At 35.3% G+C, this 11,839-nt stretch overlaps 1 protein-coding gene across 1 annotated transcript; it reads right to left on the bottom strand.

Moving 5' to 3' along the window:
• Positions 1-171: 171 nt before the first annotated feature.
• LOC115952255 (60S ribosomal protein L6-like) lies at positions 172-2,375 on the bottom strand. The gene is made up of 3 exons (XM_031069345.1): positions 1,917-2,375; positions 1,259-1,440; positions 172-516 (listed from the first exon to the last, which is right to left on the bottom strand). Exons 1-3 carry the CDS (start codon positions 2,284-2,286, stop codon positions 361-363), a joined length of 708 nt encoding a protein of 235 aa, XP_030925205.1. The 5' UTR covers positions 2,287-2,375; the 3' UTR covers positions 172-360.
• Between the last annotated feature and the right edge of the window lie 9,464 nt (positions 2,376-11,839).

Here is an 11,839-nt window from a genome sequence, read left to right on the forward strand (position 1 = left end):
GTTTGACCAAGTATTTCAATCATACCTAAAACCCAAAAAATGAAAGAAAACAAATGAGACCTAAGAGTGTAATAGGTCCATGAGATTCATGTATCCGCAAGTTAAGATAGAGAGTAGGAGGAAAAGGGAGAGAACCCCAAACATCATTTCCTTATTTAGCATTCAAAACAATAAACCAGAAAGGTGATCTGCTGCTTTAGTAGACAACCAAAATGGCAAAAAGAATTTCTCGCATAAAGCAAATCTTCTCCATACAAAATTTTGGTTCTGCAAGTAAAATTTGAAATTATGGCAACTAATAATCTAGTCAAACAAACTTCAGGGTCAAAAATTGTCACAGTAAGAACAGAGATATTTTGTCTAAAACACTAGCTCATGAGGCTTCATGCCTGACTTGAGAGAAAATCTTGCAGCCAAATAGATCTTCAGATCTGGAACACCCTCAATGGACTTGATCAATGAGTCATCAACAAGCTTCTGATCATCTTTCTTCTGTTGCGGGATTGCCTTCTTTTCCTACAGATTTTCAAGGTAAAACTAATTAACAACGATAAATATTCAAGCAGACATTGTTTTGAGCTTGGTATTCCAAATTCTTAAAGCTACCCCATGAAGGAAAAACAGACAAAAAATGGAGCAGATGAATCAGGTCACCACGAGAAGGTTATTTTAATATAAAAAAAGGATGCTGTTTACGCATCTTGTGGCAAAGGAATCCAAAGTTACACCAGTGTCTTATCAATTCTGAGGAAGGCATAATGAAGATGATTAGATGGGAAGTTAGAACTAGGATTGAGGCAGGTAAACACTTCAGCAATTCTGTCCTAAATAGGACTGTTTTCTGCTTGTGGGGCATTTCCTCCTCTGTTCTCAATAGCTTGGCAATCTGCTCTTGTCTGGATTGTGACAGTTTTTTTTTTTTTTTTTTTTTTTTTTTTGGGGTGGGGGGGTTTTGTTTAGAACTTACAGATGGCAAAATAGAAGATAAAAAGTATTAGCAAAACAACTATCGTCTATAGACAAAATACACTTATATACATAACTACATATCATCCCTATGTGTGTGCATTTGTGCACACGAATGCACACCGTTTGTGCATGATAATCTCAGGCTTCCAGCAATGCTCATATCATTTCCATGCTGGATGGATTATGTTGAAACATTAACAAGTAGATGACAGCTTTTAATTGAAAAATATCTGTAAAACTTAACTTTTGATAAATAAAATATACAACAAAAACAGGCTGATGAACAAACCTCTTTCTCTGCCTCAAAGAACTCCCCCTCTCCTTTCTTTTTCTTCTTCTCTGCTTCCTTTGCGAAGTAACTGTCATCAAACTTTTCTAAATTGACCCCAGAAATTTCAACCCTGGTGGAAGTTGCAATCACATAAGATTGGTTCACACGTCTTAAAGGAACACCATTGATCTTGAATGGCCCTGTTACAGAATAAATTCAGCGATTAAGCAAGATTCATACAAAATCAGATTTATGAAATTTCAGATTTGAATACTTCTTGAGCTCTTTGAGCCTAGGAATACATATTTGATTGTTCTAACTCCAATTCCATTATCTTTTTCTTTGCTTTAATCTTGTGTTGTTGCTAGAATCTCTTCTTAACCCATTCTTCTACACTATAGCTAAGTTCTCCTCACCTCATCATAGAAGCAATTGGAGGGATTCCTTTTATAGTGTACAATGTACCAAACATCAACATGCCGTGACAATATCTATAACGCAACGCACCAAATCATGCTTTCTAGCACTATCACCGGATATGATTCAACAATGAGAACAATCAAGTATAAACATAATCTTTGCCAACAACAAAAACTAACCCAAGATCATAACACCAAACACAACTCCACTTAACAAATGCATGACACATACAATGAAGTAATAAAAATGGATTTACCAGTAACTAGAAGTAACCCAGATGAGAGTTGTTTGAGAAAAACAACTCTCTTCCCCATGAACCTCCCAGCCAACAAAATCAACACCGTCCCTGGAGTAATACTCGCTCTCAGCTTCGTGAGTTTAGGCTTCCTCTTATTTATTAGAGGCTTCTTCACGTCATCAGCTGGGTAGAACTTTGGAGACTTCTGAAGCTCCGCCATTGGTGAAGCTGGCTTGGCATCGTGGCGGGGGAAAACGCCGCCGTTTTTGGCCTTGATAGCCCAGAGACCACGCTTGTGATACATCTTTGACCTTGAGTACTTGCCCACGCCTCGAACAAGATCTGGGTTCCTGCTCTTTCTCGCGCTTCTCCCTGTACTCGGCGCCATTCTATTCTTCTACCACTCTCTCGCTGGAGCCAGAGTCAGAGAGAAACAAAAATGAAAGGCGCAGTTACTGTGTCTGTGAGTGTGTGAGTGAGAGCAATCGGAGATAAACCCTACGAGGGGTTTGGGCCGGTTTCATCATATTCTTGGACTTACTTCCTGACTACGGCCCAAAATGAAAAAGGAACTTTTAAGTTTTAAACCTTTGGGTGTAAACCGTAATAGGTGTGTGTTTGTCAAGCCCAAAAGAGTCGATCTTCTCAGCTTTTAGAGCTTACTTTGACGGCCTTGTAAAAATATTTTTTTCCTTTTATAAGGAATTTGTTGGGATTGAGATCAGCTAGGTATTGCACTATTGTCAATGGCTAAGGCTGAAAGTTGAAATAAAATAAAAGAAATTAAATTTTCTATTTCGGTCTTTGGCAGATTTTCATTTTCTTTCGTCTTTGGTGTTTGTTTATGACGTGGCATTTTTATTAATTAAAATAATGAGTTGTCAGTTCCTCAAAAAAAAAAAAAAAAAAATGATTTGTCAATATTTAATATTATTATATAAGCCAAATAAGCTTTATATGTGTCAGTAGTGTACACTGTTTGCCATGTAAGCATTTTGTGTTAGTGAGTTAATGGTAGGTACTAATTTGACCTCGAATTAAAAATAATAGAGACCAAATTGATTGCTATCAAAATATACGGACCAAATTAATTATGACCCCCAAAATATAGGGACCAAAATGGTATTTTCGTCAATAATTTATTTTCTCATAAACCAAGCCCATGAATCCCAAAAGGGGAAATTTCGGGAAAAATGGTTTGAAAGGCATAAGGGGTTGTCCAGAAGAAACTCCCAATAGAGGAAACAATGGTTGAAACCTAGCTTGGAGTGATAACCATCTCTTTTAAGCTCTGATCTTAGTTGCAATAAGCAAGATCTCTATCCCTAATACATGTCGTACTCCTATATATTGAACGAAATTAGTCTCCAAATCCTAGCATTTAATTTAAGAGTATCTCAGCCTCTAGCTGACACTACCCGAAGAAGCAAAACACTATAAAAGCAAATCTCACCATTTTGGGTCAAATCTTATGACAAATATTTTGAAATTCCCTTGCTATTCAGACCTAGTCCTCTCTAAATTTTTGCTAATCACTCCCTAAACTTCACTATAAAAGGAACTACCATAAACTCATCAAGGACAAGATCTTCTCACAAAAATTCCTCATCTATCATGTCATTTTTAGTTCAAAAATAAACTTTTCAATTCATAAATACCCATATACACTTACCCATAAACATTTCATTTCATCTCCTCAGAAATCCCAGCACTTAAAATAGCCATAAACAACCTCTTTTTATACCATACTCGAAAATGGCTAAACATCACTCCATCTCTCTTCCATCCTTCCATATGTTCACTCATACTTTCCATAAAGTCATTCCCACCACTTACTATACATATATGTTCATCATTATGGGCATAATATGACACATAAAGATCTTATTTAAACATTTGCTGCATTAGATGGACACTCTTTCTCTCCCTTCATTCCATTCTAATTTTTCCTCTTTTAGTTGTAATAATGGTGCATTTAATCCTTTTTATTACTATTACATTGAAGGTTATAATGTCTTGGATACTATGGGAGTTTTCCCTCATGTTGGCTTAATAATAATAAAGAAAGTATATGATTTTTTATTATGTAAACACACTTATTAATATGTCAAACGTCTATCACTAGAGATCCTACATATTTACAACTAGACCATTTTCCTCTTGTGTACTAGTCATAATAGGCCCACTTTTATATTAACTAACTATTGTGGAAATGCATTTTAAGTTTTGTCGTTATTCTTGCTAAGATACAACCTCTATCTCACGTTAAGGACGAACCCATGCCATCACATGATATCGAGAAGCCTTTGGGCCATGCCTTGAAGCCCAACATTGAGTCTTAGTTTTGACCTCTCTAAATATTTTATTAACAAGGAAATAATAATGAAATAAATACATGATTTTTATGATGTGAATACATTTAACAAATTTTTCAGACATTTATCGCTAGACATTTCTCTTGTTTACTACTGGACTATTATTTAAGCATTTCTTGTGGCGGGCCATCTTTTGTGCTAGTTTATCTTTGTAAGAGGTATTTTTGGGGCATTACTATGATCCTTGTTGGGTGCAATCTAGACCTTGAGAAAAAATGAACCTTTCTTACTTCACCAATAGCCTTTGGACCGTATTTTAAGTCTAAAGTGAAGTCTCGGTCTTGGCTTTCCAAATATCATATTGACAACAAAAAATTGGCAACAAAAAATGCCCATTGACAATATTTTAGATAGAATTTTTCAACCCCACAAAGCAAACATGATTAAAAAAATCCCACTCTACCGTTAGAATGTTGAGTGTTAAATATTAGTTATGATATATTCCATGTTGAATATGCTTGAATAGATGTGGAAGAGAAAAAGTATAAAATAGGAACATGACAATTACATGGTTCAGCCTTACAGCCTACGTACACGGAAGAAACCCTTAAGGACTACATCTTTATTACATAAGAGTGTAGTACAAAACTTGTATTACAATGAACCATAACATGGGTATATTTAGTAGACTAAACCCTAGACTAATAGACTCCTAATATAAGTAGGAGACTTGACATGTACACAAAGTAAAAGTCTAAACTAATAGACTTCTAGAATAAGTAGGAGACTTGACTTGCACACAAAGTAGAATTAGGCTTAGACCTATGCTAATGAGCTAAAATATCTCTAACATTGAGGATAAGCTAATATGGCCTTTTGTCTCTTCGGGTGTACGTGTACTTAGTTAAGTCAAGGTACAACTTTCTCTCTCATGAATCCTCTCTATTTTTGATCCAGTTCCAAACAAGAAAGTATGGGGTTTGTCAGTTCCAAACAAGGTTAAAAGAATGTTGTGAAGGGCTTGCAAGAATGTTGGTCAAAACTAACCTGGTCAAGAGAAATGTTTTAACTGGCGATGCTTATAACATTGCAAGCTTTCTCCCAAATATGGTATCCATGTTCTCACTTTTTATTGATGTTGTGCAAAATGTGACTGATGATGAGAAAAGTCTTGACATTTTTGCCATGCTAGTCTGTACCCTTTGGCATCATAGGAACCAATTGAGAGTGGCCAATAAAGACTATCCAATCTCAAAAGTGATCCCACATTGGCTTTCTGCCTTTGATGTTTTTGTTCGAGCTGTACCAATCAAACCGACAACCACTGTTGTCCATAAATCCTACTCTGGTAAGATGGCAACATCCTCCTTCTTCAAGGTTCAAAGTTAACTTTGACATGCAATTTCTAAGTACAAAAGAACAGCGGGCTTGGGAGTGGTAATTTAAAATGACAAGGGTTTGGTTATAGGGTCAAAATGGCCAAATACCACTATTGGTCAAAATTATTAATGTTTTACTACTGTTTGAGAAATATTTAGCAATCTACCACATTTTTAAAACTTGAGTTTGACATGAAACTCGAGTTCCATAAAAAAATGTTGTTGATGTGGATTATTTTAATTAAAAAAATGCCACGCAAAACTCGAGTTTAAGAAACTCAAATTCCTTGTCGTCTGGAGTTTTATAAACTCGAGTACCATGTATTATACATTACTTACTATTTCTTCTATTTCCTTTTACACATCTACATTTTGTCGTTATTGCATAGGATTTTTCAATTTCTTCAACAGGCGGCATCAACGCAACCTTATAAGATTAATCATTACACATGACCTTCAGCCACAACTATTGAACACTAAATATTAGAGGATTCTGGCATTTTACCCCTAATTTTGAAAAAAATTAGCAACATGCCCCTGTTTGCAAACTATATAGGAGCGTGCCCCTGTTTCGATACTCGATTATCCTAAAATCGAGTTCAATTAAATACTCGATTTGTAGAAAATCGAGTTATGCCCGATCAAACTTAAAAAAAAATATAAAAAAAAAATTTTCCGTGGAACTCGAGTTCCATGCAAAAATTTTTTTTACAAGTGTGATTGCTCTATATTGAGGGAGCCCTATAGTGGCGTTTTTAAGCCCTATAGTGACGTTTTAAAGCCCTATAGCAGCGTTTTCCTGCAAATATTTTTAGAAGTGTGATTGGCCCATATTCACGGTGCCCTATAGTGGCGTTTTTAAGCCCTATAGTGACGTTTTAAGGCCCTATAGCGGCGTTTTTCTGCAAAATTTTTTATAAGTGTAATCGCTTTGTTCTGGGTGCCCTATAGTGATTTTTTAGGTCCTATAGTGACGTTTTTGAGCCCTATAGTGACGTTTTTGAGCCCTATAGAGGCGTTTTCCTGCAAAAAAATTTTATAAGTCCCCATACCAAGTTCAAGGGGCCCTATAGTGGCGTTTTTAAGCCCTATAGTGACGTTTTAAAGCCCTATGGCGGCGTTTTGGAACTTGACTTCCCTAAAATCGAGTTCTATGCTTTTTTTTTTTTTTTTTTTTTAGTTTTATTTGAAATAACTCGATTTTCTACGAATCAAGTATTTTAATGAAACTCGATTTTAAAGTAATCAAGTATCGAAACAGGGGCATATCCCTATATAGTTTCGAAAAAGGGGCATATTGCTAATTTTTTTCAAAATTAAGGGCAAAAGGCTAGAATCTCCCTAAATATTATGAGCCACATTGCATTAAGTTCGTACAAGGAGGATTCTTAAAATTTAAAAAAAAAAAAAAAAAAAAAGTTCATATAAGGAGGATCTTCTCAAAAAATAACTAATAAATAAATAAAAATATCACACAACATATTATTTGATAATTGGTAAAATATTCTTTACAAAACCTGGAGCATGAACCATATATATGTATGTTAGGTGGATTCTCTCATGCATAGCATATAGAATAGATTCTTACATGGTACTTGAGTTTGTAAACTCGAGTACCATATTGTAAGAAACTCAAATTTCTTAAACTCGAGTTCCCCGTGACATTTTCTTAATTAAAATAATCCACATCAGTGGCATTTTTTATGGAACTTGAGTTTTTGAAACTTGAGTTCTATGTCAAACTCAAGTTTCTTAAATTCAAGTTTCAAAAAAGTGGTACATTGCAAAATATTTCTTAAACAGTGATAAAATACTAACAATTTTGGCTAACAATGGTATTTGGCCATTTTGGCCCTGGTTATAGTATCAATGCCAAAAAAGTGTGTTTTACCTCACATGGTGGTGGAAGTGACAGCTTTGGCAACGGTTAGACCTCTTATTTTTGCCAATAAATTGGTGTTTCCTTAATCATTCTTGAGGGTGATTCAAAAGTGGTGATACTAAGATCCTTTCAGAGTCTTTTTGTGATATTAGTTTTTCCCATATTAGACAACAAGAGAATTTTGTTACTCATTGCCTTGCTAGACATGCGAGACATGTTAGTGACGAGACATGTTAGTGGTTATTTAGTATGGATTAAGAAAGTTCCCTCACATCTTAATGTTATAATCTTAGTCAGTATAGCTCCTTTATCTTAATCAAGTTTACTACCTTCTTCTAAAAAAAATTATTTTCCTATTTCCTTTTTTTAGGGGAAAATCACTTTCCTCCTTTATCTTTGGGGTAGTTCATAATTCTCTCTCCTAAACTTTAAAATCGAGCAAATTCTCCCCTTAATTATTAGGAAATAAGAAAATAGATATCTATTAAAAACTGATAGGCCAAGAATGTATAGACCCCTTGTGAAAAATTAACCAATTAATTAGTCAAGTGAATTAATTAAGTTAATTAACATGCAATATGCGTGGTAGCATAAACAAATCACCAACTAAGTTGATATGCAGTGGAAAATAAAGTTGACATGGTGATTTGTTTACGAATGGGGAAAACCTCCAAGGAAAAAATTCCACCAAGTGATTTTAAGGTCATCACTCCCAAGAATCCACTATTATCACAGCAAGTAATTACAAGTAAAGGAATCCCAGTACCTTATACCAACCTACAGTTGAACCCTTACCCCAATACTCAATTAAACTTGTTCTATAGTGACAATCTCTCATTTTCAATGCATGACTCCTAGTACGTGACTAACCAATTGATGCATAAATCTAAGTACGTGACTAACCATCAACTTGAGAAGAATGTTGGCTGTAAAGTTCTTCAGTTTATCAACACGATGAAGATCGCGAAGCTCCTTGGTTACAAAACTCTGCGGCATATAAACGCAGTAGCTTCTTGAAAAGAAAGATGAACTAGGGCAAATTGTCTCCGATCACAATATGCTTGTGAAAAACCTTTGCATCAAGTTGCACTCACTTGCATCAGCTGTGACGACCCTTAAAATAATCTTTATATATATTTAGTATTGTGAGAAAAGAAAGCCCAAACATGTATACACGGATTGGATGAAAATCAGAACTGAAAATCTAATTTTCATAAATCTCGATAGATAGGATATCTATCGAGCAGCTGTCGAGTATCGAGCAAAAGCTGCCTTTTAGAACTTGATAGATGCTATCTGTCGAGCTAACTGTCGAGTTTTAAAATCCAACACTTCTTCACTTGATTCTTGGACAGATTTGCATGACTTTAACACTTAGACTTGAAACCTTGTTCATTAAAGTATTAAACACATCCTAGATCTACCCAATTACAAGTAAAGTGCGTTTTGTCAAAGGATTAGTCAATTCTACATTGACATATGTTCCTAACATGATTTACATATGTCCTAATAAAAACTAATGCAATCTTTTGATTCCTAGAATATTTTATTATGTAATGTCTAAAATACCTCCAACTAAATATCAAAATCTCCAAAATATCCCCCCCTCCAAAATACCAAACTAAGCCAATTAGCCTATGTAAAACCTTAACTCGGGTAAACCCAACAAAATATTTTCATGATACACCTAAACCCATGGTAATGATGATTATAAGCCAATCAAATATTAATAGTTAGTGTTTTTTATAATAAAAAAATGGCGAAAATACTTTTTCGTCTCTATATTTTGACCCTTTTTCTATTTTGCATCCTTACTTTTTTATTTTATTTCTTTTAGTCTATAAATGAAAAAAAGCCTTCCATTTTATTCTTTACTGTTGTAGACACCACATTTTGTAAAACTCGGGACCGCAGTCCCCAATAATGCTTGAACTCTAAGGCCCAAGGCCAGTTTAGACTCCAATCAGATATTAAATTGACTTAAGGAGTGTTAAAATGAAAAATATAACCTTTTAAATGAGCAAAAATATATTTTTGGAAAATTAAATGACCAAAAAGGCCCTCGGCCTACGTACGTGAGTCGTGGCTTGCGTACGCGAGCTAAAGCATGCATATGTAGGCACATTCTAGCGTATGCAGTTAGGGTTTTAGAAGCATATGAAAGACAAGTTTTCTACAATAATGGCTGAGGTTTAGAATGAATCCCACATCATCTGGGAGCCATTCCAAACCCCATTTTTTTAATTATAAAAAGCCTTACATGATACATTTTCAAAAGACACAGAAATTCCATGGGAAAAACCTAATATTCACTAGAAAATAGTGAATCAAAAGGGAGTTTTACAAAAAAAACCCTCAAGTCTTTTTTATTTGATTGGGACCTTTTCTGGCCCCAATCCTTTGAGTTTAAGACTACTAATCACTATTTTATTGAATTGTGATAGATTTGACCAAGGGGAATGGGCAAAAATCAAGCCTAGGAGTTTAAGGTATTCTTTTGAACCTTTCTTTTTCTTTTCTATCTTTAACCTGTTTCTTTGTTTAGTTTAAGTTTACACATGTTTGTCTAGGTTAATTTTAGGTTTTCTTCATGTTTTTAAGTATGTTAGGTTGCTAGATTTACGTTTTTCTATTTTTTTTGGTTTCTGCTCTATTTCTGTGTTAATTAGGTTTTTTGGGTAAGGATCTACGTACGCATGATCTAGCCTGTGCACGTAGGCTAAACTCATGCGTACGTAGACCTGTTTTAGCGTGCGTGATGTCGTTGCCCAAAAACCTTAATTTTTTGTTTGTTTTGTTTCTGCATTCACATGTTTGTTTTGTGTAGCTTCTTTTTCATATGTTTTAAACCCCATAAACGTTTGTATATCTTTTAACATATTTGTTTGTTATCATGTGTTTAGATTAGGGTTTCTTAGTTTTAATGTCATTCATTCACTTGTTCATGCATTGATGTCATAGGTGCTATGTTGCTAAGAGGTAAGTAAAGGGTAAGTCATGCATTAGCAATGTCCATGCATTTGGGTTAGGGTTTCACTTTGATGATATGATGGAACATGCTTAGATGTATGATTAGGGTTTGTAATATGTTTGCCTTGTTATGATGATATGCTTGCTGCCTTGTCATAGATGTATGATAGGGTGTTCGCATGTTAGATGTATGCTAGGGTTTCTACACAATAATGGGAGGCCAACCTTAGGGTTGGGCGATCTTGGGTACCTAACACCTACCCAAGAGCGTTCCTAAACTCCGAACCCATACTCTGGTAGTAAGATCAAAGGTCCTTCCTCTAAAAGACACTATATTCGTGGTTCCTAGACCATATAACTAGGTGGCGACTCTGACACTATCTTTCCCTTGCGCCCACAGTGGCGACTCCACTGGGTACAGTAAGTTTAATTCCTATGTGTCTTGTTTCTTTACTCTAATAAAAAAAAAAAAAAATCAATACTTGTTTTTCACACACATCACTGGTTCTTTTGTCCCTTAACCTTGGTTGGTGATGAGTGGGAAGATGGGAGGCTTCATTCGAGCCCAAAATTTCCAAAGTTCATCCCAATAACTCACAATCGATGCTATTACCTATAATGGGCCTTGTGTACGTTAAAGGTTTGCTACCGATCCATTATGAGGTCCACTTTGGCCTTTGGTTAGAATCATAGCCCACCTAGTTGTGAGTGGCCTACTTATCTATCTCTTTAGCCTTAGGGAGCCTACCCACACTAGAGAGATCCTAGATCCTATCATGTAGGTACCCTTTATATATCTCTTGTTTGTTCAACCATATATCATGTGTTCACCTAATTCTTACGGACAAATAAAAGGTATAAAAATGGAAGGGATGGCCTTAAAGTTATGGTATACCCTAAGATATTGTGGGACAAAAGAAAAGAAATTCTCACATATAAGAGGCTTGTCCCTAAATCCAAATGCATATCTTAACTTGAAAGGTTCATAAGACCATAGTTTAATTGCTATCATAGGCCCAAGTGGAAAAAAACCCTTTTGAAAAAGAGGACTTTGGGCCTAAAATAACAAATACGCTATGGACTTAGCATCTAACATCCTTCAAAGCCAAAATGAACTTCCCTAATCTTGGGCCTCCTTGTTGCATGCCTAGGCCCAAAATGATGAGAATTTCATAGACTTTGAGAGGAAGGCTACGATGTATTCTAGCTAGAAGGCTATTCCAAGAAAAAATGATGAAATAATGAATAAAGAATGGGAAGCCCAAAAGTGATGAATACATTGTAAGCCCAAGTTTGAGACAAAGGGTTGAAAAATTCCTAAGTGCATTCTAATGAAAGCTCATGAGAGTATGATGAGAGCGCTTATTGTAAATGAACCAAGGCCCAATGAAACAA

This window comes from Quercus lobata, chromosome 7 (genome assembly GCF_001633185.2).
Source record: "Quercus lobata isolate SW786 chromosome 7, ValleyOak3.0 Primary Assembly, whole genome shotgun sequence".
Taxonomy (NCBI): Eukaryota; Viridiplantae; Streptophyta; class Magnoliopsida; order Fagales; family Fagaceae; genus Quercus; species Quercus lobata.

Coding starts and splice junctions, on each gene's coding strand:
- LOC115952255 (XM_031069345.1), bottom strand. CDS start 2,286: ATGGCGCCGAGTACAGGGAGAAGCGCGAGAAAGAGCAGGAACCCAGAT. Junction 1,441..1,916: donor TGGGTTACTTCTAGTTACTG/GTAAATCCATTT, acceptor ATTCTGTAACAG/GGCCATTCAAGATCAATGGT. Junction 517..1,258: donor TCTTTGAGGCAGAGAAAGAG/GTTTGTTCATCA, acceptor GAAAATCTGTAG/GAAAAGAAGGCAATCCCGCA.